General features: G+C 40.7%; 2 protein-coding genes across 14 annotated transcripts in view; both read left to right on the top strand.

The window, feature by feature from the left end:
* ptprfa (protein tyrosine phosphatase receptor type Fa) overlaps positions 1-7,462 on the top strand; it is a 562,000-nt gene extending 554,538 nt beyond the window's left edge. For all 10 annotated transcript variants that reach the window (XM_020620922.1, XM_020620921.1, XM_020620919.1 and 7 more), the window contains 2 exons: positions 578-713; positions 5,317-7,462. In XM_020620922.1, the coding sequence (XP_020476578.1) occupies positions 578-713; positions 5,317-5,385 (205 nt within the window). In that variant the 3' untranslated portion in view covers positions 5,386-7,462. The remainder of the gene's footprint in view (positions 1-577; positions 714-5,316) is intronic.
* A 3,050-nt stretch (positions 7,463-10,512) lies between these two features.
* Positions 10,513-26,416, top strand: part of kdm4aa (lysine (K)-specific demethylase 4A, genome duplicate a) — a 48,320-nt gene continuing 32,416 nt past the window's right edge. Inside the window, exons 1-13 of one of the 4 annotated variants that reach the window (XM_020620871.1) lie at positions 10,513-10,664; positions 12,024-12,210; positions 13,159-13,334; positions 13,472-13,586; positions 13,771-13,964; positions 17,293-17,342; positions 17,668-17,771; positions 17,953-18,090; positions 18,618-18,850; positions 19,138-19,274; positions 20,156-20,556; positions 24,968-25,064; positions 25,226-25,410. In XM_020620871.1, coding sequence (XP_020476527.1) covers positions 12,073-12,210; positions 13,159-13,334; positions 13,472-13,586; positions 13,771-13,964; positions 17,293-17,342; positions 17,668-17,771; positions 17,953-18,090; positions 18,618-18,850; positions 19,138-19,274; positions 20,156-20,556; positions 24,968-25,064; positions 25,226-25,410 — 1,968 coding nt within the window. In that variant the 5' untranslated portion in view covers positions 10,513-10,664; positions 12,024-12,072. Of the gene's footprint in view, positions 10,665-10,700; positions 10,848-12,023; positions 12,211-13,158; positions 13,335-13,471; positions 13,587-13,745; positions 13,965-17,292; positions 17,343-17,667; positions 17,772-17,952; positions 18,091-18,617; positions 18,851-19,137; positions 19,275-20,155; positions 20,557-24,964; positions 25,065-25,225; positions 25,411-26,416 lie in introns of those variants that run through there. The other 3 variants (XM_020620869.1, XM_020620870.1, XM_020620872.1) reach the window with 3 other exon arrangements.

Here is a 26,416-nt window from a genome sequence, read left to right as displayed (position 1 = left end):
TATATTACTTGTGTGGTGTAGAAGATAATTATTTAAGAATGTAATTATGTAAGAATGTTAACATTCTTGTTATAATTCTTTAGTATATTACTTGTGTGGTGTAGAAGAGAATTATTTATGTAGAGATACTGCTTGTAAACCAATGATGGTAAGATGATGTCATGGGGTAGGACTGGATAAGTCTGACTTCTTCCTACTCCATTCAAGCATGTACTAGGTATAAGCAAATTGATATTGGATTGTGTGTAAAAATGTGTGTTGTTATATCAACTGTTTTATATGCTTGAAAGAATAAATCAAATCAAATCAAATCAAAATCAATATCAAAATAATCAGAAGAGTGAATGATAGAATGGACAGTGACACTTATAATCCATTGTACAGACTCCTCAAGATCTTTTAGAGATTTTCTGAAGGTCTGATTCTATCCTGAGCAGCTATAAAAATATTGACTTTACTGTGTTACAGCCTGTCAGGTTCCTGTTTTCATGTTTCATGTTGCCCTTCAGATGTATAGTGTGTAAGTGATGAATATGCTGATTTGCTATGAGAGCCTAATAATATGTGTGTCAATCAGTGCTGGTGTTGGGCGGACTGGTGTATTCATCACCCTGAGCATCGTCTTGGAGAGGATGAGGTATGAGGGAGTGGTTGACCTCTTCCAGACCATCAAGAACCTCCGAACCCAGAGGCCAGCCATGGTGCAGACTGAGGTATGATACACTGTTGCTGTAGTGCTTGAGGAACAGAGCATAAAAAAGGCATTACAAAATGTATTTGTGTACACTGTTTACAAAGACACCTGATAAGGGCCACAGAATTTTTCATCTTTCTCTCTCCATGTTCTGCATGTACTTGACAGCAACTAAGTCACAGCAGTTATATTCAGAATGAACCATTAGGTTTGGATCAACAACTGCCCTTGCTCTACATCTTTGGACCCATGTGCAACTATCTACGGCAAACTAGGTTATCATCAGGATGGAACCACAAGCCTGACTCTGATTGAGTCTTTGGAATGGGAACCTTGGCATTATCAAGTAGAACCACCAACAAAAGAACATGAAGTTGTTAAGAAAATGTGGTGCCACAGAGGATAGGGTATGTTCAGCTTGTTTGGCAGTAATCTCTGCTAATGTGTTAACTTAGGAAACCAAATATGTGTTAGCAGCACATTCAACAGTAACAAATTGTGAACACAATAGAACAGTTTTCAAAAGCTGGGATTCACCAAATGCATATCTTGAATTAGTATCAGTGGCAGCAGACTGGCCCAAAATACAGGCCTTTGTAAGAGTATAAACTTCAGGGCTTTGAAACACCAAGCCAAAGGTCAGCCATGGGGCCATCAGTGAGCATCTGTTGGGGCTTACCTTCCCACTGTCCCACATTGTTGGCACTAGTCAGACCCTGTCGATGGTTTTACAGCTGATTTGACATGTATAATCAGTGTTGGCCTATTGGGCATAATTGGTGAGCGAAACCACTCTAAGGGGCTGTTCAGCTTAGCTAATCAATTAAAGCCCCTTTGGCCTGTCACTGTAGTATCCATGATTTCACTAGTCAGGATCATGTCTATGTGCAACATTGTGTTGAAGCTGCATGGTGACATTTTAGAGCATTTTGGGGGCAGGCTTCTGTTGAATCTGGTGGTACTTGGGCATGGTGGATTCCCAATAGGAAGCAGGAAAAATAATAGGAAGATGAGAGGTACAGGAATGTAGAAAGGAAGAGAAATGACAGAGAAGGATGGGATAGATGGGGGGGCAGGAGGGTTTTATGAGAAATGAAGACACTCTGCAAGTGAAGATGCTGATGTTGCTTCGTGACTGTTAGAGGGGAAGACATCCAGTGAATCCACGTGGCACTTGGGCATGGCAGATCCCCCAAAAGACCTTCCTAAGAAAAGACCAGATTTGGACTTTATGCACATCCTGAGGGTTGAACAGATGTACTATAATAGGCATGCAAGGTCCTTCATCCCTTGATCTTTGCAAGGTGGTCTGGTATGCCTTGCTGGCTGCTGTATTTGCTGCTCAGATCCTGAAGGGGAGCTGATGACAGGTACAGATGACATACCTGTAGAGGTGTGGAAGTGTCTAGGAGAGACAGCAGTGGAGTTTCTATCTAGTTTGTTCAACAGGATTTTAGAGAGAATGAGAAGATGCCTGAGGAATGGAGGAGAAGTGCACTAGTGCCGATCTTTAAGAACAAGGGTGATGTGCAGAGTTGTAGCAACTACAAAGGCATAAAGTTGATGAGCCACACAATGAAGCTATGGGAAAGATCAGTGGAAGCTAGGCTAAGAAACGAAGTGGATATCTATGAGCAGCAGTATGGCTTCATGCCCAGAAAGAGCACCACTGATGCAATTTTTGCTCTGAGAATGTTAATGGAGAAGTATAGAGATGGTCGGAAGGAGCTGCATTGCATCTTGGTGGATTTAGAGAAAGCGTATGACAGAGTGCCGAGAGAGGAGCTATGGTACTGTATGAGGATGTCAGGAGTGGCAGAGAAGTACATCAGAGTAGTTCAGGATATGTATGAGAGGAGTACGACAGTAGTGAGATGTGCTGTAGGTCAGACAGAGGAGTTCAAGGTGGAGGTGGGGCTACATCAAGGATCGGCTTTGAGTCCCTTCTTGTTTGCTATGGTGATGGACAGGGTGACAGATGAGGCCAGACAGGAATCTCTATGGACAATGATGTTTGCGGATGACATTGTGATCTGTAGTGAGAGCAGAGAGCAGGTGGAGGAACACCTGGAAAGGTGGAGGTCTGCTCTGGAAAGAAGAGGAATGAAAGTCAGTCGTGGTAAGACAGAATACATGTGTATGAACGAGAGGGAGGGAAGTGGAACAGTGAGGCTACAGGGGGCTGAGGTCAAGAAGGTGCAGGAGTTTAAGTATTTGGGGTCAACAGTCCAGTGTGATGGGGAGTGTAGGCAGGTTGGAGTGGGTGGAGAAAGGTGTCAGGAGTGTTGTGTGACAGAAGAGTGTCAGCAAGAATCAAAGGAAAGGTGTACAAGACAGTAGTGCGACCAGCTACTACAGAAACTGTAGCAGTGAGGAAAAGACAAGAGGCAGAGATGGAGGTAGCAGAGATGAGGATGTTGAGGTTCTCTTTAGGAGTGACCAGGATGGACAGGATTAGGAATGAGCACATCAGAGGGACATCTCAGGTCTGCTGTTTTGGGGACAAGGTCAGAGAGGCCAGATTGAGGGTACCAGCCCCAAAAGCCCCCTCTGCCTATGGAGGAGGAGCCGCTGGAGGCGAGGCATCAGTTTCAGTCAGGGAAACAAGGGAGATGCCAGCAGGAGCTGGTGAAGGAAAAAGCAGACTGCAGACTGTTTGGCAGTACAGACAGCCCAGCACCTGCTGAGCAAAAGGACAAGGTGAAGCAGAAGTAATTATATTCAGGTAACAGGGGAAGGCATGCATTAGAGACATGGTACAGAACCGCCGATGTTCATCTTCATTTCACACATTTAGTGCAGTTTCTCCTCGTTTTTGCCTCTGCTGCCTCCTTTCATTTTCCACAATTAAAAGACCAAGGGCAGAGAAAGCCTGTGTCATTTGCAACTTATCAGATATATTCTCAGTTAGAAGCAGCTATAAAAAATGTGGGTGTATTGAACAACAGTTATTTTGTTTACAGCTTATATTTCCACTGTCTAGCTCGTCTTCTCTTCTCCTTCCTAAGTGGTGAATACTGCCACTCGCTGATAGTGGGAGTTATTTCTCTCACACAGGTGCAGACGATATGTGCTAGTTGGACCTTGGCTGTTGTCTGTGTGGTTTGTTAAAGTGCCACTTTTTCAACCCGACTGGCCCAGACAAAGGTGATGTGAGGTGGCACAGCAGTCGGCCTACTACACTCCTAGTTCTTTCACATCAGCTTTGTGCACTTCTGCCCTCAGATTTTCCAGGAAACACATCCTGGCATTTCAATCCACTGCACGGGAGTAGAAAAGAAGGCTGAACATATGGGTAACAAGAAGGCCAAATGAAATTCACATCAACACAATGGATGTTTTGAAACATTATTACTTGCAAGCTCTTGAACAAAGCACTATTCTCCAGGTTAGCCAGCTTTAGGAATCAGTAAAATATCTGTATTAGGGTTTAAGGACTTTTGGTTGGCGGGCCAGCACGGTGGCGCGGTGGTTAGCACTGTTGCCGCACAGCGAGAAGGTTTTAGGTTTGAGCCCCGGCCGACCCGGGGCCTTTCTGTGCGGAGTTTGCATGTTCTCCCCGTGCTTGTGTGGGTTCTTTCCAGGTGCTCCGGCTTCCTTCCACAGTCCAAAGACATGCGGCATAGGTTGATTGGTGTCTCTAAATTGCCTGTAGGAGTGATTGTGTGTGTGAGTGGTTGTTCGTCTGTGTGTTAGCCCTGCGATGGACTGGCGACCTGTCCAGGGTGTACCCCGCCTCTCACCGGCTGGAATTGGCTCCAGCCCCCCGTGACCCTTTTTGGAACTAAGCAGTATAGAAAATGGATGGATGGATGGACTTTTGGTTGGCCACTCAATTTTATTCATTTATGTGGGATTACTGAGACTCTTTAGTCATATTGTGTAATGTAAAGTAACTGTAATGTAATTTTTATTCTATTGTTTTATTAGTTTTGTTCTATTTTTGTTTTGTAACCCTCCGTACCGACAATAGGCATGGTCGGAGGCATTATGACCTCAAGATATCCGTCCACCTAAATGTTGATCCATCCAAGTCAAAGGTCTGTCTGTTCCATTCCCATGAATATGATTGGTTGGCAGAGACATACAACAAATATAACAAAGGGCTTGTATTAACAAATAAAAATGTCAGTTATCTCTATGCTCTTGCACTATGCTCTGGTTGATGCATTGTTTCTCACAGGTTGACAATTTATATGTGGCTATAGGCTCATAATGATAGGTGAGGGCATGTGATGTGACATATGACACTAGGCTGCTGACAGAACCCAGTTTCAAAACAATGCTAATGTTGTTTTGTGTCTGCTGTATGTGTAAATAGATAACTGTTTGATCACAAGTTTACCATATCAGCTTAAAATAAGATAATGCTGTATGCCATTGTTCTGTGCCAGCTTGTCTTCATTGCCCCCAAGTGGCAAAAAAAGAATAAAGGTGCTTAAATTACAATGCATTCCACCATTGCACTTTGAGGTTTACAGAATGTTTATGCTATCAGTTTCCACAGTCCTGAAAAAGCAAACGAGTCCTGTCTGAAATATCATAATACTTTCCCACTGCTCTCACTTACAAACTGACCATAGTATTTTGTTGTTGTTTGTTTGTATTTGTTCTGTCACAAGGACCAGTACCAACTGTGTTACCGGGCTGCTCTGGAGTACCTTGGAAGCTTTGATCACTATGCAACATAACCCCACCTAGGAAGACACCGTCAAAAGAATCTGGTGTTCCTCTGAGCCATATCCACTCAGTTGAATCAGTCCCTGTGGCCTGAGGAGATATGAGGAGCACTGATGAGGAGGTGACCATAGCAGGAAATGGGGGGAATAGAAAAAAGACGAGAGGAGACAGGATGACCTCCTTCTGGATGGGTGCCATGATTCTGCCACAGATCCAACACCAAAAGTTCCCAAAACCACCTCTAAAAGACTTGTAGTCATGTCTCATTCTGATTCTTGACTGAATACTCCTTCCACTCCCATGTTTCTGCCTCCTCCTAATAGCAAAAACTATTTTTCTGCTATTTTCATTTATATTTGTCACTACTATGTTGTTATGACTATTTAGAATTTGTTTTATAATCACTCACACTGGTTATTATATTTCTTGATGTGTCTTTTTTATTTGTTTATTATCTTTATATTATTTGTATTAGCACAAAGGACGTATTTCCAACATGCTCTGAGTTATTAATACTGGAGAGCGTATACTCACAGCTGCTAATAATTTTATTTTGTACCGTAGATATGATATTCTAATGTTATCATTACTCACTTGGTCTTATTTAGGTAAAATTGTGGATTTTGATTTCTTGTCCTGACATCCAACAGAATGATGATGATGATTTCTACTAAACAGTTTGTGAAATAGTATGAAATAAACCTATGGCTATAAATGTGCACAGACTATTCACATCTGAACATCTGATAGATTGTACAGAGCTTCTCGTCTGTAACTGTTGATTGATTTTCCTCACAGCCTTAAGAGATCTGGACACCACCAACAAAAGCTGTTGGAAAGGTTGTATGCACCATAATTCTGCAGCCCCTTTAGCATGCACTCAGGTAGACTAAACACGACAACCTGTTCTTGAAAATATTTTGCAAAACGGGAGATGATGTGAAATGCAGATCATACATTCCATGCCTAAAAAAGAAAAGAAATCCATGATGACACTGAGAAACACAGTACTCCAATTTATGACAAGGTGGTTCTACTGAGAGCATTAGACCAAGTTTAAGTGCTGAACTTAAATCAAATTGTTTAGTTGCTTAACCTTGAAAGATAAGGCTAGCTTTATTGTTTATCATGTTTTATTTATGTCGGCAAATCATAGCAGGTTGAGACTCTAGTACTTGACAAATGTTCACAGTACTGAATGAACATTTTAACCGGTGCAATGGTGTGGCTCATTGATGTGTTTTGTTTTTCTTTTGAATGACATTAGTACATAAGAAGTTTAAATGTCCTGTCCCTGTTTTTGTTACAACAGCAAATGACTCCCTAAATCCAAACCCAGTTCGCTGATGTTTTTACATCCAACAGACTTCACAGCTTAATTTTAAAGCATTAACAGTCAGGCTTAGAACAAATTCATGAATTCAGAGTCCAGTTTAACAAAATCACAATAAACATATTTTCTCACTTACTCTTAACAGATATTGTTTCAGGTTATGGTTTTGGGTATCACTTAAAGTTAGCCTATCTTAAATTGTCATGTCCAACTCTAACAAATAATCTGGTATTTCATGTTTTTACTCATTTCACAAAATTTCTGGAAATTGCATTGATGCAAAAATAGCCTAGTTGTGTTCAAGCTAACTAAGTATGGACGGTGCACCATTACATCATGGACCATATATACTGCACACAACATGACTCTGGCATCATACAGGGACGTGAGTTACTGATCTCCACATAATAATGACATCTACACTTATTGCTTGCACCTTTCAGTTTGCATACATGGTTTTTCATAGACAGGACACACGTGCAGATATCCTGGATCCCCATTCATGATATATTACAGCACAAGATTTTTATCACTGTGTTTCAAACAGACAGACTTGTAACTCGGAGCAGCATCGATGTTCACTGGTGGATGTCTGTGGTTTTTATTGGATCGACTGATGTGGATTTGGATGAAGTGGGCCATAAAAAGGATGCATTTCATACACTTATGGGCTCCATCTGTTCTATACATTCTCTGTTTTCTATTTGTTCCTAAAAGGCAGAGAAAAATGTCTTGAAAACCTTGATGTTAATAAAGTTGAATAACTTGGTTTTTAATATTAAAGTGTTGTATTTCTTTCATTTCTTAGGTATGTGAAATCATGGTGTTACAGTCTTATGCAAAAGTTTAGGCACCCCTTGATAAATAACAGATTTTGGTGATTTTTTATTTGAACAGATGTTAACACAGTTTCTCTTGGAAATGGAAAAAATGCACAATATTTTCTGCAAACAGTGATGCATAGTTACTTCTTATGCCATAAATTGAACAAAAATAAAAAATAAAAACATGATTATGGCATGGTGCAAAAGTTTGGGCACCCTAAGAGTTCCAGAGTCTCAAAGTCTCTCACAAGGTATCAGACCTTAATCAGCTCGTTAGATCTGATGCACAGCAACAGCTGTCATTGGTAAATGCCAATTTCAAAGCTGTACAAATACTTTGACTCTTCAAACCTTGTGCACACACTTGTGGACACCCAGCAACCATGGGTTCCTCTAAGCAGCTGTGTAAGACCCTGAAAATGAAAGTTATTGATGCCCACAATGCAGGAGAAGGCTACAAGAAGATAGCAAAGCGTTGTCAGCTTGCAGTTTCCACAGTAAGAAATGTAATTAAGAGATGGCAGATCAGGGGAACTGTGGAGGTCAAGATGAGATCTGGAAGACCAAGAAAACTCTCGGACAGAACTGCTCGTATGCTGGTCAGAAAGACAAATCAAAACCCCCATTTGACTGCAAAAAACCTGCAGGAAGATTTAGCAGACTCAGGAGTGGTGGTGCACCGTTCCACTGTGCAGCGATGCTTGCACAGACAAGGCCTTCATGGAAGAGTCAGCAGAAGAAAACCTTATCTGCGTCCCCATCATAAAATCCAACGTCTGAAGTATGCAACAGGACATCTACAGAAGCCCGATGCGTTTTGGAAACAAGTGCTGTGGACTGATGAAGTTAAAATAGAACTCTTTGGACACAATCAGCAAAGGCATGTTTGGAGAAAAAAAGGAGCAGCATTTCATGAAAAGAACACCTTGCCAACTATTAAGCATGGGGGTGGATCTATCATGCTCTGGGGTTGTGTTGCAGCCAGTGGCACAGGAAACATTGCACGGGTGGAGGGAAGAATGGATTCCACTAAATACCAGCAAATTCTGGAAGCAAACATCACACCATCTGTAAAAAAGCTGAAGCTGAAAAGAGGATGGCTTCTACAACAGGACAATGATCCTAAACATACCTCGAAATCCACTATGGAATACCTCAAGAGACGCAGGCTGAAGGTTTTGGAATGGCCATCACAGTCCCCTGATTTAAACATCATTGAAAATTTGTGGGTAGATCTTAAAAGAGCTGTGCATGCAAGACGACCAAAGAATATTACAGAACTAGAAGCCTTTTGCAAGGAAGAATGGGAGAAGATCCCAAGTCACTCAGTGGATCTGTGGCCCTGTTTGCCACTCTGAGCATGACAGATGATATAATAAGGTAGAGCTGCATATCACAGGAGCAGTATACATTCTTTTCTCCCTTCCCACTTTTGTTGCCTGTTAAATAGTGTTTTAGATGATGGTATGCAACACTTTTTATTATATCGTAATTGCTAGAATAGATACTTTAAGTAAAGATAGCAATGCCTCACTACTTCAGCCACGACACTTGTAAGCTGCATTTTAATTTTAAAACTAGTTGAAGTGGAACTTTATGTTGGGTATTTTATAACAATGTCAGAGTTGAGTGTGTTTTGTATTTAGAATCTTCATTTGTAAAATAGCACTAATATAGAGAAGTATAAAGTAACATTAAATTGAAAATGCAAACAACTAAAAAGTGTATACTGAATAGATGTGCTTTTATTCCACAGCAGAGCTTTTCAGATGATTATTCTTTAAATTTGATGATTGTAAGGCAAGAAAAATGTTTAGAAAAACAATTTAACATAATTTTAAGAGCACTAATAATAAAGGAGATTCAGCGCCGCTACATAAGAATAATATTCTTTATAGTTGTCAAGACAGCACTGTTAAAGTACTGAAAAATATGACCATTGCCTCTCCATCGTGGAAAGGATTATATACATTTTAAAAAGATAAGGGAAAAAAACACAACCTTGATTTGTCACATAGGATAGACTATCTTCCTGTGTGATGACACAGGAAGATAAATTTTAAAGCAAATATGTTTTATATTAAATTATATTTTTGGACGACCAGTCAAAATGTATCATAACTTCAGCTGTACAATCCCAGCTTTTCAAATCTTCTGGAGACAACTGCATTCTTCCAAAAGATTTTCCCTTGATGTTTTGATGATAGTTGAGAATGCTGTCTAATATGTCTCTCTCTCTTGTTTTCAGTTTATCACCTATGTTTGCAGTGCATTACTTATTGCAGGATGCGAGATCCTATACTTCTCTATAAACAAAAGATAGTGTTTTCAAAGGTAAGCATTTTACTATAAACTGTGAAATGCAGCATTTTTAAGTGTTTAACATGACCGTTAGTAGGAATTACACAAGGCAGATATATGGCAGATCTGGTTGGCTGTCTTCATTCTCTGTATTTAACACGGGGATGATAATAACAGCAAGTTAATCTTTGTATGCAGTACACTTTGAAAATAGTTTGATAGTTTCACGATCAAAGATTTTTATTGTCAATTCACTATATGTGCAGGACATACAGAAAATGAAAATACCGTTTCTCTCTCACCTAGTATTGAATGCCATACCATTTAGAAAACTAAAAATAGAATAATAGTAGAATAAAAATAGACTAAAAGCATAATAAAACTAAGTCAAAATGATTAGGATAAAACTAAATGGTACAACCTAATAGGCTATGACTCAAACCCTGTACAATCACTCTACAGTAGTTTGAAACAAATTTTAATAATTGGAGGTCTCAATGCTAATTTAAGTTATAGTAGATATATTATTATTATATAATACCCATATAATTTAAACAGTAAAGTAATTTCTCTCAATCCCTAGTGCAGCTTCATTTCAGCAGAGCTCCATTAAATTAGCATATGAGGCATGGTCTGGAGAAGAGGGCGTTGTGATTGGCTGGACGACTACGAAAGCTCCTCCCCACCAAGCTACATGTAAACAAACACAGACTGGGCATGCGTCACTGAAATAATGGAGGACTGTCTTTTCTATTTCGACTGATGATGTCTGTATTTCTACTCTACTACCTGTGATCCGACCTAAAAATACAGCTCATCTACATCTCAGCGCGTAAGTTAATGTTTGTCACTTTAGAATCAGTTCGTTTGTAGATAAACAGGAGTAACTCTTAAGTTGTGCACAAGAAACTGGTGATCAGCAGCAACCCGTGTTTGCTATTTGGTTAGCTGAGAGCGGTGGCAGCTGTCAGATCGCTGAGTCCGCTACACGCCTAGCGGTTGCTTCTGCTTTCAAGTAATAATCCGATTTGACACTGGCGACTTGCACGGCCTGTAAATGCTGATTATTTGTCGTTTGCTTATGAATATGAGAGTGCTTTGCTTTTTGATGATTATACTTTTATTTCCTGAGACGCAGAACAAGTCTTTTTGCAGTTAGCAGTTTAGCTAGCGGTCTAGGCTAAATATTTTTCCGATGAGCGGCGCTGTCGTTGGGCCACTGTGTATAACAGGCGTGGTATTCAGCCAATCACAGACTGAGGACCAGAATCAGCCTGGATTTTGTCCAATCACAGTTACACGTCGGATTCGCAAATCTTCAGGGTTTCGCTGGTCACATCTGTAAAGCCAGAGTTGAGAGTATGCTGCTTGCTAGCTAGTAGTTGAGCATCTCGGTCGGTTAACTGTAACGTTACAAGAGGAAATTCTCATAATGTACATTAAATAACTAATGTAGTCAAACTGGACGTTTATGGCTAACGTTGTCTAGTAGCTTCCGGGGAACTTGGGTGAATGCAAAATAAAGACTGACTAAATTACTATTTTGTAATATTTCATCACCATTTTTGGGTAAAGTTGGACCAAGTCTCATGTCACCATGTTCAATAAGTTAAGGTATACATTACAATTTGCTCTGATCTAGTCAGAAACTGGCATTTTTTCCAATTTTACAAATAGAAAAGAATGTTCACAAATTTGGAGCCAGGTCTTTGAGGTCGCAACGTTAATGGTTAATTCCTTTAATGGAACCTTCGACATAACTGTTAATAGTTCACATCTGACAAGTCAATGTGGTGGTTTGTGAGTTTGGTCTAATGTGGTCTGGATGGACCAAAACAGTAAAAACGTCTCATAACAATTAAAACAAAACTTTTGCAAATCTGAAATAGAGTTTTCAACTGTCTCTAAAGTCTACTTATTATCTTTCATAATTCTGACAGGGTGTTAATCTAGTACCATTTCAATCATTTTAACTGGCATAACAACAGAGATTTTGCCAGGAAGTATTGTACCTTAATTTTCCCCTTAATTCTGGAATTTAAGAGCAACTTCAGCAGTGTCTCTGTTATGGCACAAAACTCATGCAGATTGGGTCGCAGGGTAAAAAGAGTTTAAGATACAGCTTCAAAGTGAGCCAGACACTGTTAAATGTGTAACTGTCAGACATGTAACCTCATGTTTTCATCATCAGGTGCATGTTTTCTACCGAGCAGAGCTGAGGTCAAAGTGACAGTTTCAAGATGACCAGCGACACACCGGGCCAAAGTGTAGTCTCCAGGATAATGGCATTTAATCCCTCCAAAGAGGAGTTCAAAGACTTCAGCCGGTACATTGCCTATATGGAGTCACAAGGAGCACATAAGGCTGGAATGGCAAAAGTAAGTAGGGTCTATTGTGTTTTGTCAGGTTATTATGATTTCTTCTTCTCCTTATATATAATTTATGTGTTATAGCTATACTCTTGTAGTCAGGTTAATTTTATTTTTTACAATAAGATAGGACATTATGTTTGGCTCAGTAGTTAGTAATTTAGAGGCAACAGGACAAGCAGTACAGAAAGAATAGATAGGCAACCATCAGTCAGAGCGATTATGGTGTAATAGAAAGAATGAATAGATGGAAAACTGGATGGATGGATGAACATTTGCAACTGTCTGAGACAAGCAGTTAGCCCAACACGTTACCTGAATGAAATCCCAACAGAAAAGAGTTTATTCAGAGACTCTTTGGCAAGGAAGTGACAATTTATAGTTATGCTGATTGACCAATTGACCTGTGCCCAGATCTCTCTGATCATTTACTGTACTTACTTTGCAAGTTGTCTGTAATGAGAAGCAGAGATGCAGTCAGGTCAGCTGCAGCAACAAATGGTGTTGTTGCTGGCGTGATCATAATTGTCAAAGTAACAGTGATGAAGAGTCAGGTTATAATGTCTGCATTTTACACCGAATGAAAATGATTAGCAGACATTTGCTTGGAGTATTAGTATGCTGCTAGTGCAGATTCAACAGACCCTGTAGCAACTTCATGTACATACATCTGCGTATTTTTTCAGTTCACATTGTAAATTTTGCAGAATGTGCATTGTCTATGGCATTAAATAACTTGCTTTATTCACTAGTTTCTGAGCTTTTAATGTGGAACATCTGTGCAAGATGTGTTAAGTTTCACTGGGGGTTAACTCAACTGGAATTCATTATTGGACTGTATCTAGTGTTTTTATAAATGCCTGTCAGTGCCACAGTGTCCTGTTGGACACACTGCTCTGCTGCTCTGAGGTGCTCTTCTGTAAATGTTTTCATTATGGTTTTGTTCTTCTCTTGCAGGTTATTCCACCTAAAGGCTGGAAACCTAGAAGAACATACGATGATATCGATGACCTGGTGATTCCTGCTCCCATTCAGCAGGTGGTGACTGGCCAGTCAGGACTGTTTACCCAGTATAACATCCAGAAGAAGCCAATGACTGTCCATGAGTTCCGCAAGACCTCAAATATGGACAAGTGAGTTTGCAATTGATTGATAAATGTTTTTCAGTTATTGCAGTTATGGAACAGTATGTGATTTTGAAATGACATCTCTCTGAAGACTTCACATGTTTTTCACTGAATATGACAAAACAGTATGATGTTCTCTGCAGGTTCTGCAATCCCCGATATGCAGACTTCGAGGAGCTGGAGAGGAAGTTTTGGAGAAACCTGACCTTCAACCCACCCCTTTATGGAGCTGATGTCAGTGGAACACTGTATGACCCAGTGAGTGGTTATAGATTGGACAATGCCACCAGCTACAACTTGCATCTCTTTATTGAGTTAAAGCTTTCAATCTTATGCCCTTTCTAAACAGCCTGATTTCTCCTTTTCCTGGTCAATTAAAAGTGCCGTATGTTACATCACTGTTATTGTGACTTACAGCCTCTGCTGAATCCAACCTTTGCAGGATGTAACTGAATGGAACATCAGCCATCTTAACACCATTCTGGACACTGTGGAGAATGACAGTGGGGTCAAGATCAAAGGAGTGAACACACCGTATCTCTATTTTGGCATGTGGAAGAGTGCCTTTGCATGGCACACAGAGGACATGGATCTGTACAGCATCAACTACCTGCACTTTGGAGAGGCCAAATCCTGGTACAGTCACTGACACACCCCTTACCCCATGCTGCACAGACATGTCTCACACTGTTTCTGCTTTTCAATTTGTCACTGCTGCACATGCATCTGTTCCAATAACCTACATGTAAAAATGCAATACAATTGTCAACAGACCAGCAGACAGATAGTAACTTGAATGTGAATAGTAACAAGAATGTGAGTCAGAGACTTCTTATGTGCAATAAAAGTTATGTACTGACTTTGTGAGATAAATAAAAAACCTCTGGCTGTTCCCCTTTGTTAACATGGATTCGGTGCATTTTTGGGAAACAGTGATGAGGTTTCTTATAAATATTTTTAACAACACAATTAACATCAACAGTCAGAAGCATATATATATATGTGTGTGTGTATGTACACACAGTATAATAGATTAGCACAGGAACAATGGAAATAATCAATACAATGTATTTTATTTTTGCTGAGAGTGAGCTGTCAGATCAGCATGGGCTGGCAGCTGAAATTAGAGTGATGTGAGATAAAGTTAGAATGGAAAGGGTTAAGGTTCATTGCTTGTTTTTAGTAGGCTAATGTTTTTGTAAGCTCTGAATACCCTAAGCTGTTAGCTTTGGATTGCACCACGTCGCATCAGGTTGGTGAAGACGGTGTGTCTAAAATAGATTGGTTAAATAAAATTACAACAGGATGTAGCCAGACAACCAAAAACTGTAAGTAGCTTGATATTTGAAATGCAAAAATTAACAACTACTGGCTAATAGTGAGTTTTACTTTTAAACGTGTTTAATATTTAATGCTCCACCTTGTGCAGGCTTATCGTTTGTTTTAACGTTACTTGGCTGTTTGGCTAGCTTGTTAACATTAAATGGCCACTGATGGAAATGGACATTCCGCAGGACAAAGTCAAAAGTCTTTCTGGCCAGACATGGTAGGTTTGAGGGTCAAATGTATTCTTGAGTTGTATTTGGAGATTTATTTAGTGTGTGTTTTGCAGTGTTTGGCTTTTGTCGAGTGTTTCTGTCTTTAATAATGCTTACATTTTGTTGTTAGGTCAAGTCAGATTGCTTTTTTAATAAGCTGTACAGAGTCATTTTACTTTGTTCACACCTGTGATGTAAAAGAGACTGTGGAAAGTGAGACAAGAAAATTCCAGAAAGCAAAGCCCAGACATTTCTTGTTACATACTAATAGTCATACATTGAGGGACTGAACATCTGTGTGTGTGTGTGTGTGTGTGTGTGTAATTGGGAGAGTCCAACAGCTGTCAATATGCAGTTCGTCATAAAGCATCTCTAAAGTATCATCCTAGATTAATGGATATGATTTAAAAGACACTTCTATAAAGAGGAACTAGGACATCTTTCTCCATTTGATATCGCAGCTTTATGTCATTGGAAATGTCCTGAAAAGAGCGGGACCCCTGATTGTTGTCCAACACATTTCTGCTGTCAGTTAACCTGGTGATGACCTTTTGTCCATCCGCCATCCTTCTAGCTCACCTGGAGCTGACGAGTAACAGCTGTTCTGATGTTCACATCCCGCTTTAAGCCAGACTGTGGTTGCGCTGTTGAGTGGAGACCAGCGAACTGCTGAGGACTTAATTTAGCAACCACTAAAAAAAATCTGTCACTGAAAAATAACTAGTCTATATTAATCCATAAAATTATCAAGTGTTCACTTCTCAGTTCAGAGAGGCAGATGATGAGAGAAGTGTTCAGGCAGAGCCCTGGGGGACACTGGCCCTAGCCAAACCTCTTGATCCACAGAAAACATTGCAATACCTCAGTGTGTCTGTGTATATATTGTATAAATATTTGGGTTATTAATGTGTATAATTATATTTAATGAACACAATACATGTATTAAGCAAATGAATATTCACATATATCTATAGTCTTTGTATTTAAGAAAAGCATTAGGCATGGCAATTGGACATAAATAACTTTGAGAAAACTTAAACAATGTTCATTTAAGCTAAATTAATGTTTAATACTTAAACAATGTTCATTTAAGCTAAATAATTATTATATGCTCTTACCATCACGTAGGGGTACCCTGTAGCCAAGTGGTTATGGTGTGGTGCACCATGTACGCTATATGCACAGTGTCGATGGATCGGGTCCCGACTGTCGACCTTTGCTGCAGGTCTCTCAGTCTCTTGTTTCCTGTCTGCTCTCAGCAATTTGCTGTTAAAATAAAGGCTAAAAGCCGAAAAATATAACTAAAAAGAGAAATACCTCCGTGTGTGATTTGCTTTTGCAGGATGAGCTAAATAGAAACAAAAGAATAGTTTTACCATTCTGATTTCAGACACAGAGCTTTTAACAGTAAAAGTATTTTACATTGTATAACATATTCTGGTTTTGTTCTCTTCTATTTGTTAATGAATGTGATGGTGGTCCATATTACTACAGTAATACAGTAATCCTGTGATCTTTGTGGAACTGAGAGTGTTCAACCTTTGAGGAGTTATGCTTATCAGTGGGTATTACTTACAGTTCTCCAAAACAACCTACATCTATAAACTAGCAGAACTCTCATCCAGCATAAAATGCAGTAGCTTCAGAAAATATTGAAGTACCTTCACTTTTTGCACACTTTATTGTGTTGTAGATTTCATGTTAATTGCATGGAATTGCCACTTTTATCCATCAGTCTACACTCAATAAAGTATAATGACAAAGTGAAAACATGTTTTTGGATGTTCTTCCAAATTTTTTAAAGATCATATTGAAAATTTTCTTCTACAGAAGTATTCAGTACTTTCTAGAAAACCCTTTGACAGCAGTTACAGCATTGAGCAGGTCTGAGCACCTGGATTTACCTCATTAGTCAGTCTGGTCAGATGGCTGACTCTGCTGGTGGTTCAGAACTTCTTCCATTTCACATTTACTGAGGCCATTGTGTGGCTGGGAACACTCAGAGTTTTAGTAATGGTTTTATACCCTTGCCCTGATCTGTGCCTCAACACAAAATCTTAAAAATCTGGTTCTAGGTTTTGTCCTGACATTTAAAAATGGCAATTTCTTCTTTTAACTATTGATTCTGTGTAGTTCGTGTCTTTATGTTCCTATGTTGTTTTATTTCTCGATTGATATTATTTATTCTGGTTTTTACATTGCCCATGTAAAGTACTTTGGTCAACCAGACGTTGCTTTTAAAGTGCTATATAAATAAATTTTGATTGAATTTTATTCATTCAAAATAAAATCCACAACACAATGTGCGCAAAAAGGTTATGGGTCTGAATACGTTCTGAAGCTGCTACACCTCGCAAAGATTGTTGTGTTCAGAGGAGCCCAGGTTTTCTCTGCTGCCATCATCATGTACTTTTATTGGTTCTCAGGTATGTTGTCCCACCAGAGCATGGGAAAAGACTGGAACGACTTGCAAAGGGTATGTGATGGGTTCTTGCACAGTGCCATAGACCCTTGATGGATTTTTATTTGTTACAATAAGCACTAATTGCACTGGTCTTAAATCCGCTATGAAAAAGAGTGTTTTATACTATATCTCATCGTTTGTCTCTAATTTTAACCAGTGAGTGTCAGAAGTCTTAAGGAAGTCAAAATAGCTTTCAGTGAACCTCCAAACTATTTGAAAAGTACCTCGGAGACCAGAACAGGATTAATGTGTACACATCACAGTTACAATTTAAATTAAATACATGAAGACAACCAGGGAGGGTCATCAGCACTGATGTTGTGGATTGTATTCCCAGGTTTCTTTCCAGGGAATGCTCAGAGCTGTGAAGCCTTCCTGCGTCACAAGATGACTTTAATTTCACCCTCAATCCTGAAAAAATATGGCATACCCTTTGAGAAGGTGAACATTTATTTACTTTGTATTGACTTAGTGATATTATGGAGAAAAACTGTGTGCTATAGAACAGCAAAATGCTTAACAAACAGACAGAATATAAACTTTATTACATAAGAGTAAGGATGAAAAAAGAGTAAAATGGTTTATGAGCCCTTGTAATTCTGTTGTTGTTGGTTTTATCCAGGTAACTCAGGAGGCTGGGCAGTTTATTGTGACGTTCCCATTTGCCTATCATGCTGGTTTCAACCATGGCTTCAACTGTGCTGAGTCCACAAACTTTGCCACCCAGCGATGGATTGATTACGGAAAACAGGCAACACTGGTACACAAACAGCTGTGAATATTAGTCCAGTGATTATTCACATGCAAAGGCCCCAACCCACATCTGTGTAGCGGTGTTTTGATAAAAAATTTGCTTTGCTTTTGCTCCAGAAATGCACCGCACCATCTGATTGGAAGCGCTCTGAGACCCGTCTTTTCAAATGGTCTTGGTCCTGTTGGTTAGTGCGCACCACACTTTGTTGCCAGGTTGGCAGCTTGATTTACGGGGGCATAAGAAGGAAACTTGTGGAATGTCCACATTTGAAAGGATTCGTCCACTGGGGAGTCTGAGCGCACTCAGTAAATTATAATTTAATCTCCCAATTAGATTTTAACATTATTTACGTACAAGTGAAAAATTTGATGTGATTGTTGCTTCAGAGGAGAAAAGCAAAGAATATCTGAATTACATGAGAATACTGCCAAGCCCAATGATGAATGCAGCTGTTCTCAAAGCACTGTTATTACTGCTCTGACTACCACAGTTCAAACCTGGACTAAAATGTTGATCCGTGTTTTTCCTCCCAGTGTTCGTGCCGTCAGGACATGGTGAAAATCTCCATGGATGTGTTTGTACGCAAGTTTCAGCCCGACCGTTACAAGTTATGGAAGGCAGGGAAAGACAACACTCCCATTGACCATTCCAAAACCACACCAGAGGCTGCTGAGTTTTTGAAAGAAAACAAGACTGAACCTTCAAAAGAGAGTCCAGCTGAAGCTGAATCTGAGGAGCCCATCACTCCTGTCCAGGTGGACAAAAGGTGTGGGTTTACCGTCACTTTCAATAGAATTCATCGAATTCACTGTAGACATGTACATTACAAATCACTTTGCTGAATTGAAATGTTTCATCCCGTTCAGTTGAAAGACTTGTGGTCACATGCAGTTCGTTTTAAGCTAAGACATCACATCACCATTCGAATGCATAGTTCATTGTGAAGAACCTCTCCTTTGCCCAGAATTGTTGCTTGGCTGTCACCAGTTAAGGTGAAGCATTGTCTTTCTTTGAGTTTTGGCCATGTCTTTACTAATGTCTCCATCACACCAGTCCAAAGCATCAGCTTGAAACTGCTGAAGATGTCAAACCAGAGTTGGCTGTGAAGGAGACTGAGGAGGTGGAGCAGAAGAAGGCCAAGCTGTCACGCAAGGAGTCACCAACTAAAGTTGCTGTCAAGCCAGACAAAGGTACTGTACAGTTTGAAAAAGTCTTTGATTTTAGCTGCTGAGTTTTGTGTTATGTGAAAAGTAATACATTCAGCCTGTGATAGATCATTAAACCAAAATCATTTTTAAGATAAGAACATTTTTTCCTACTCGGTCATAGCTCTGGCCGACACCAGATCTGAATAGTGAGCATCATGTAACAAGCACAGTATATTCTTATTATGATAGAAGCTTTTTATTCAAGCATGTGTGTTATTTTTCACCCTGTTCTGATCAAAATTGTTTAATATTCCAATACAATATTTATATGTATAACATATAAATAAACCAATCAATATTAACTGGTAACTGTGATAAAGGGAGGTGTACCAGCCAGTTATCAGCTGCCTCTGTAAAAACCTGAGTTTTCCAGTCTGGCTTCAAACAGGGTTATGGTAATGAAACAGATATCAAGAGCAGAGCATCTAATATGACAAAACAAAACAGATAGTACAGTTGGGTCATTAGTTCATTCAGTGACCCCTTGTGCTCTATGGATGGGGGCACTGTCATCCTCAGAATAGAAATGTTTCATCACAGGATAAGGGTGATCACTCAGAACAACTTTGTATTGATTTGCAATGATCTTTCTCTGTGAGGGGACAAACCAAGACACAATCCCCTCACACATAACAGAGCTAGATCCCCTCACTGTAGGGGTCAAGCATTCAGGTTTCTTTTTAGGTTATCATCTGTCTGTATGTAGACCATAGTAGCATGTTTTAGGCTAATTCCACAGTAGGGCTCATAGAGTGTAAGAAACTGGAGAAAGTGGCCTTTCATTAAGTCCTGTAACGGTTCAGGGCAAACTAGTATTATCAGTAGTTTCAATAATGAATACTGTTTCTGTATTAATCTTTCAGACACAGTGAAAGTCAAGCCTAAGAAGGAAAAAGAGTCCAAGCCACAGTCTAAGTCTCAGTCCAAAGCCAGCAACAAGAAAACTTCAAACAGACGAAGCCCTTCAAAAAAAGAGAAAAACGGCCTGCTGGCCGTAGACGTCTGTCCTCCCAAGCCTGCTGAGAGGCAAGTGGTGGCACTGTGTTCCGAGGAGGCAGGCGGCAATGAGGAGTCTCAGTTGGGCAGCAGCTGCAGCCCGGCACGCAAACTATTTCAGAGGACGCTGAGCCCGGCAGATGTCCTACATGTCCACAGCTATGCTAAAGGAGATTACGGAGAGGCAGAAGCCCTGCCCAAGGAGGAGAAGAAGAGTGAGGGTAGTGACAGCGAGACAGAGAAAGACAACAGGCTTGTTGGCAAAGCAGTGAGTGGATGTCACACACCTAATGCTGTACTTTGTGTCAATGGACCATAGGTGTGGCTTGTGCATGGTTTAGCCTCTCAACAATAGCATATGTTGTGTATACTTCACACTGCTGTTAACTTTGTTATCAATCACTGGTTCAGTGAGCTTTATGAATTCTGTGTGTTAAGGTTTGAGACTTGAATCAAATTTGGGTGATGACCAGTGGCGGGCCGTGCATTTGGTACCTGGGCCTTCAGTGGGGACTTACCCGACTTAATTCACCACCATCACGTCGCAATTATAGAAACCATCAATACTCTACAAAAACACAATATAATTAGCGTGGGATTACAGAGAGACAGAGATATTTCATGTATTGAGGGTGAATACCATTTTTACTAAAGCAAGAAACCCAGTTAAGACAACTCCAAACCTCTACACTACAACTGCAACTGTACATCATCTGGAGCAGTTCAGACTCTAGTATTTATCTAATAACATGACAAAAACATACAAAATTTAAATTAAATACATCATACTCACCAGAGATGCTATTGATTTATAGACAAAACCTGTCCTCCTTTCTTTGCGCAAGAAGACTTCAATGACTGTCATAGAGGTGATTTCTGCGTTTCACTTCCATCAGTAAGTCCTTTTCTAGTTTTGCTCTGACCAACCAATCAGAGGACGGGAAAATGCTGACATCATTGTGGGCCAGCTAGCTGGCCCTATGAGGTGAATTTGAAATCTGATTGGTTAAAGAAACAGTCCCATTGCTAATATAGTTTAAGTTACATTGGCCAGCACTACTGATTCTGAAGGCCCTGGGCAGATTAGATTGACATGGCAACACATACAGGCTGAAATCTGATTGGACAAAAAAATCTAACATCCACATACACGTACTGGAAGCGGTGCAGCCATGAGAAATACTACGAAATGAAGAGAACAGACTGTTGGGAATAAATTAATACAATTTCATGGAACAAATATTAGAATTTAGGTTGTAAATGTAGGTCAGTGCTTCTGATAGTGCTTAGGCCAGCAGAGCAGGCCTTGCTGGCCCTGACTGCCCACCACTGGTGCTGATACAGCAGACCTAAGTTTGAAATTTTAATATTTAATATCTCACATGGTTGGAGCACCAATATTTATTTTTGTTCCCAAGCAAATTAAAATAGTTGTATTGATGTCCTGAGGTGCCAAATTGACAAGGTTCTGTAGTGTTCCCTGCAGATGTTAGATGTTAGATGTCACTACGTTGTCCTGCTGCTGTTTCTGTTTTGTTAGATGCCCAGCATGAGACATTAATGCGAAAAGTGGTGGTATGGCAGGCTTCAGGCAGTGTAATGAATAGGTTGCACAATAGTAAATGGTCTAATACAGGGATCTCAAACTCGCGGCCCACGGGCCGATCGCAGCCCGCGGGACGATATTGTGGCCCCCCACTTGATATCAAAGTTTAATGATAGTGCGGCCCGCGCGTTTTTCTCACACGCACCTGCGTGAGTTGTTACCCTGGGCGTTTTATTTATTTTTTTCACCTGTGGGTTACCATAGCTCAGGATCGTGACAGCAAAGCAAATTAACAACTTTAGTCACTTGAAATGTGATTTGGGTGTGTCACCGAGTGGAGGGAAAATATATCCAGTCACCCAGTGCAAATATGTTTTTTTGTCACCCAGCCCCAGTCATGTCTTTCTCAAAACCTGCCGTGAAGAGAAAGGTTGGCTATGAGCACAGACAATTTCAGGAGAGGTGGGAGACGGAATATTTTTTTGTTGAGCACAGGGGCATCCCGACGTATCTTATATGCACTGAGAAAGTTGCAGTGCACAAGAAGTACAACATCAGATGTCATTACTCAACTAGACATGCTGAGGGTTATGCAAAATACCAGGGAGATGAGAGAGAGGACCGTGTCGCCAAACTTAAAACATGTCTACTGAGGCAGCAAGATTTTTTTCAAGAAAGCAAGCAAAGAGAGTGATGCAGCAGTCGAAGCCAACTACGTAGTGAGTGAGATGATTGCTAAGGCAGGAAAGCCATTTAAAGACGGCGAGTTCATCAAAAAGCGCATGTTACAGGCTGCAAGTATAGTCTGTCCAGAAAAGAAGGGTCAGTTTAGCAACATCAGCCTCTCAGCCAACACAGTGGCAGAGCGCATTTCTGACCTGTCAGGTAACATTTACGATCAACTGCGTGAGAAAGCTAAACATTTCCATGCATACTCAGTCGCTCTTGACGAGACCAGAGACGTCACTGACACTGCGCAGCTCGCAATTTATGTCCGCGGTGTTGACGACAATTTTGAAGTGATGGAGGAGTTGCTCACAGTGATTCCAATGCATGGCCAGACCACCGCTCAGGAGATATTCCGCCAGCTGTGTGATGCCATTGCAGATGCCGGCTTACTATAGAAGAGTTTTGCTGGAATAATAACTGACGGAGCACCATCAATGACAGGGAGGAGAAATGGAGTCATGGCACATATTCAAAGGAAATTGGAAGAAGAGGCTGTGGAAGAAGCCATTGCTCTGCACTGCATTATCCATCAGCAGGCCCTTTGCAGCAAATGCCTGAAGTTTGACAATGTGATGTCTGACGTTGTGAAATGTATCAACCATATCAGATCCAGGGGCTTAAAGCACCAGCAGTTCCGCGCCTTTTTAGAGGAAATAGTCAGCCATATGAGGATGTACTCTACTACACTGAAGTACGTTGACTTAGCAGGGGAAACGTCTTGCAGAGGTTTTTTGAGTTGAGAGCAGAGGTGAAAACCTTCATGGAGAAGGATGGGATGGCTGTTCCCGTACTAAGTGATCCCAAATGGCTCATGGACTTAGCTTTTCTTGTTGAATGTACTGAACAAGAAATTATGACAGTGTCAGAACATTCTCCACAAAACTTGTGTTATGGAAAGCCCAGCTTTCTCAGACAAACCTCTGCCATTTCCCAGCTTGCAAGGCACTCATGGATTCTGGCACACGATTCAGCGGTGAGAAGTATGCTGATGCCATTGTAAAGGTACAGGAAGAATTTAATCACAGGTTTGCAGATTTCAAGACACACAGAGCTACTTTTCAAATTTTTGCTGACCCCTTCTCCTTCGATGTGAAAGATGCCCCCCGTGCTTCAAATTGAGCTAATTAACCTGCAGTGCAATTCTGAACTCCCAAGTTCAGGGAAGTGAGTGGAAAAGCAGACAAGCTTGGACAATTTTTGAGAGAATTGACCCTTACCTTCCCAGAGCTTTCCAGGATGTTCAAGTTGACCATGTGCCTTTTTGGGAGCACCTATCTGTGTGGAAAGCTCTTCTCCACCATGAACTTTAATTAGTCAAAGTTCAGGAGGAAGTGCTGCCAGGTCTCTGGCAGCAAGGAGTAGGAGGAAGTAAGAGAAGCCTATGTTCTGAAGAAACGTTCATGTTCTAAAATATTATTAGTAATGATTGAGAAGATTGGATCAGTTGTACTTTTTTTTTTGGAATACTTGAAATCTTTTTTTGTGGAATACTTGATGTGGCTCAGCCTCACCCAGACTCTACTTCCAGTGGCCCCCAGGTAAGTTGAGTTTGAGACCCCTGGTCTAATACTTGTATAGCGCTTTTTTATGCAATGAAGCACACTCACAGTGGTTTTACACTATTTTTTATTCACGCACACAAACATTCACGCCGCAGCCACCAGGAACAACTTCGGGTCCAGTGTCTCAGTTGTTGGGGGACATTGTTGGCCTTTAAAGGACTGAAACACCACCGATGGGGATAAATATCTCCGGCTCAACACCAGTCGGGCAGAACTGATGAAGCCTCTTGGATGAGAGGTGAAACATCTTTGACCTAGACACCTAGTCTGGATGATTTTTCTCTAATTTTTTTTTTCCAGACACTTCAACATGTAAACTGGAGAAGCTGGAATTCGAACTATCAACCCTCAGTTTAGGAGATGACCCACTTTATCTCCTGAGTCACTGCCACCCCTGATGGTGTCAGTACATAGCCTGACAGGATAAACTAGGAACTTGGCTTGTAGCACTCACCTCCCCATGGACATTCAATATGCATTGTCACATTAGGCTGCTTCTCTTGAGTGAAGCAGCCAGCAGCTGCACATGCATTTGCAGATGCTGTGCATAGATTTGTGAGTGTGGTAGGGTCCCCTTTATTTCATATTAGCCCAAGCGTATAAATTAGTAGCAGAATGCAGATGGGGGAAGCAAAAGCAAACAATGGAACATCCTTCAAAACAAGTGTTTTTAACAGTCCTTGCTGCCTTAACAGTACAGAAACAACTTCCAAGGACAAAATAAAGATGCTGATTATTCACTATGATGGATTATGGGGTAAATGTTTCAGGTCTATACACATGCTAAATTCCCAGTACAGGCATAGATGCTGATGCTAACAGTATGTGCTTGTGTCCAGCAGGTGGTAGAAGATGCGGCTGGAGATGGAGAGCAAGACAGTGATCTGGGACAGCTGCCAGGCCACCATCCACTCATAAAGGATGGCATGAGTGATGAAGGTCTGTCACAGCAACAGTAACAACTTAATTGGGATGCTGCACCACTGTACTGTACATAAGAAGGGATGAATATGAATACCTAATATATAGAAATTCAAGGTCTCAGGTATTCCCCATCTAGCTGTATGTTAATGCTGCTGTTCTGCCCGTTTGTGCCTCAGAGACTCCAGAGGAAGCCCCTCCAGTAGAAGAGGGAGGTCTGGAAGGGGAGAGCTGGGCTAAACCTCTTGCTCACTTGTGGCAGAGCAGACCTCCAAACTTGAAAAAAGAGAGGGACTATAACCATCGCGTGGGCTCCAAACCTCCATACTGCTCCATCTGCATGCTATTTCACACATACCAGCAGGTAATCTGCAACACCGACCGGTCCTTACCACTCATCTATTATTCTAACATATGGTGCTGACACTTAACAGTGTCATACTTTTTCACTGCGGTGTGTAGGTGGTGCCCTCATCGGGGGTGGCGGTAGCAAAGCAGCATTTTTTAACTCCACCAACCTTACATTTCAGCGTTTCCCACAGAATTACATTCTTATTGTAGCGGTTCCTTGGTGGGCTGCTATTGCGCTGTTCATCTGACCTGTCCCTTCTGCACTAGCTCTCCCACAGCAGCATCTCTCTCTTCCTGATCCTCTATTGGTTGAAACCATTAAATATGTGAAATGAATCAGTTGGATCGCTAATCACACTGATTAATATTAAACCCCACAATTCTCTTTAACTTACAGAAACAATGCATTAACAGACATGAAATACGTGTGTGTTCTTTTAAACTTACTGTTAAGTCCCACCGAGTTGTGGAAACATCGCTCCCTTTCAAGTAGCTCCAAGGTCGGTAAATCCAGCCAATGGCCGCTGTGTCTTCCCCAGCACAACCACATACAGTCCAAAGTAGTGAAATTAATTCCAACAGGTAGCATACAGTGGATATAAAAAGTCTACACACCCCTGTTAAAATGCCAGGTTTCTGTGATGTAAAAAAACGAGACCAAGATAAATAATTCCAGAACTTTAGCCACCTTTAATGTGACCTATAACTTGTACAACTCAATTGAAAACAAACTGAAATCTGTTTTTCAGTGGGAAGTAAAAATAAAAAACTAAAATAATGTGGTTGCATTAGTGTGCACACCCTCTTACTGTGGGGCTGTGACTGTTGTCAGAATGAGGCAGTCACATTCAAACTCATGTTAAATAGGAGTCAGTACACCTGCCATCAATTAAAGTCCCTCTGATTAACCCCATATAAAGTTCAGCTGTTCCAGTAGGCTATTCCTGACATTTTCATAGTCGCATCCTACAGCAAAAGCCATGGTCCGCAGAGAACTTCCAAAGCATCAGAGGGATCTC

Source organism: Monopterus albus, unplaced genomic scaffold, assembly GCF_001952655.1.
Source record: "Monopterus albus unplaced genomic scaffold, M_albus_1.0 scaffold250.1, whole genome shotgun sequence".
Lineage (NCBI taxonomy): Eukaryota > Metazoa > Chordata > Actinopteri > Synbranchiformes > Synbranchidae > Monopterus > Monopterus albus.
This window is presented reverse-complemented; position numbering and strand designations above follow the sequence as displayed.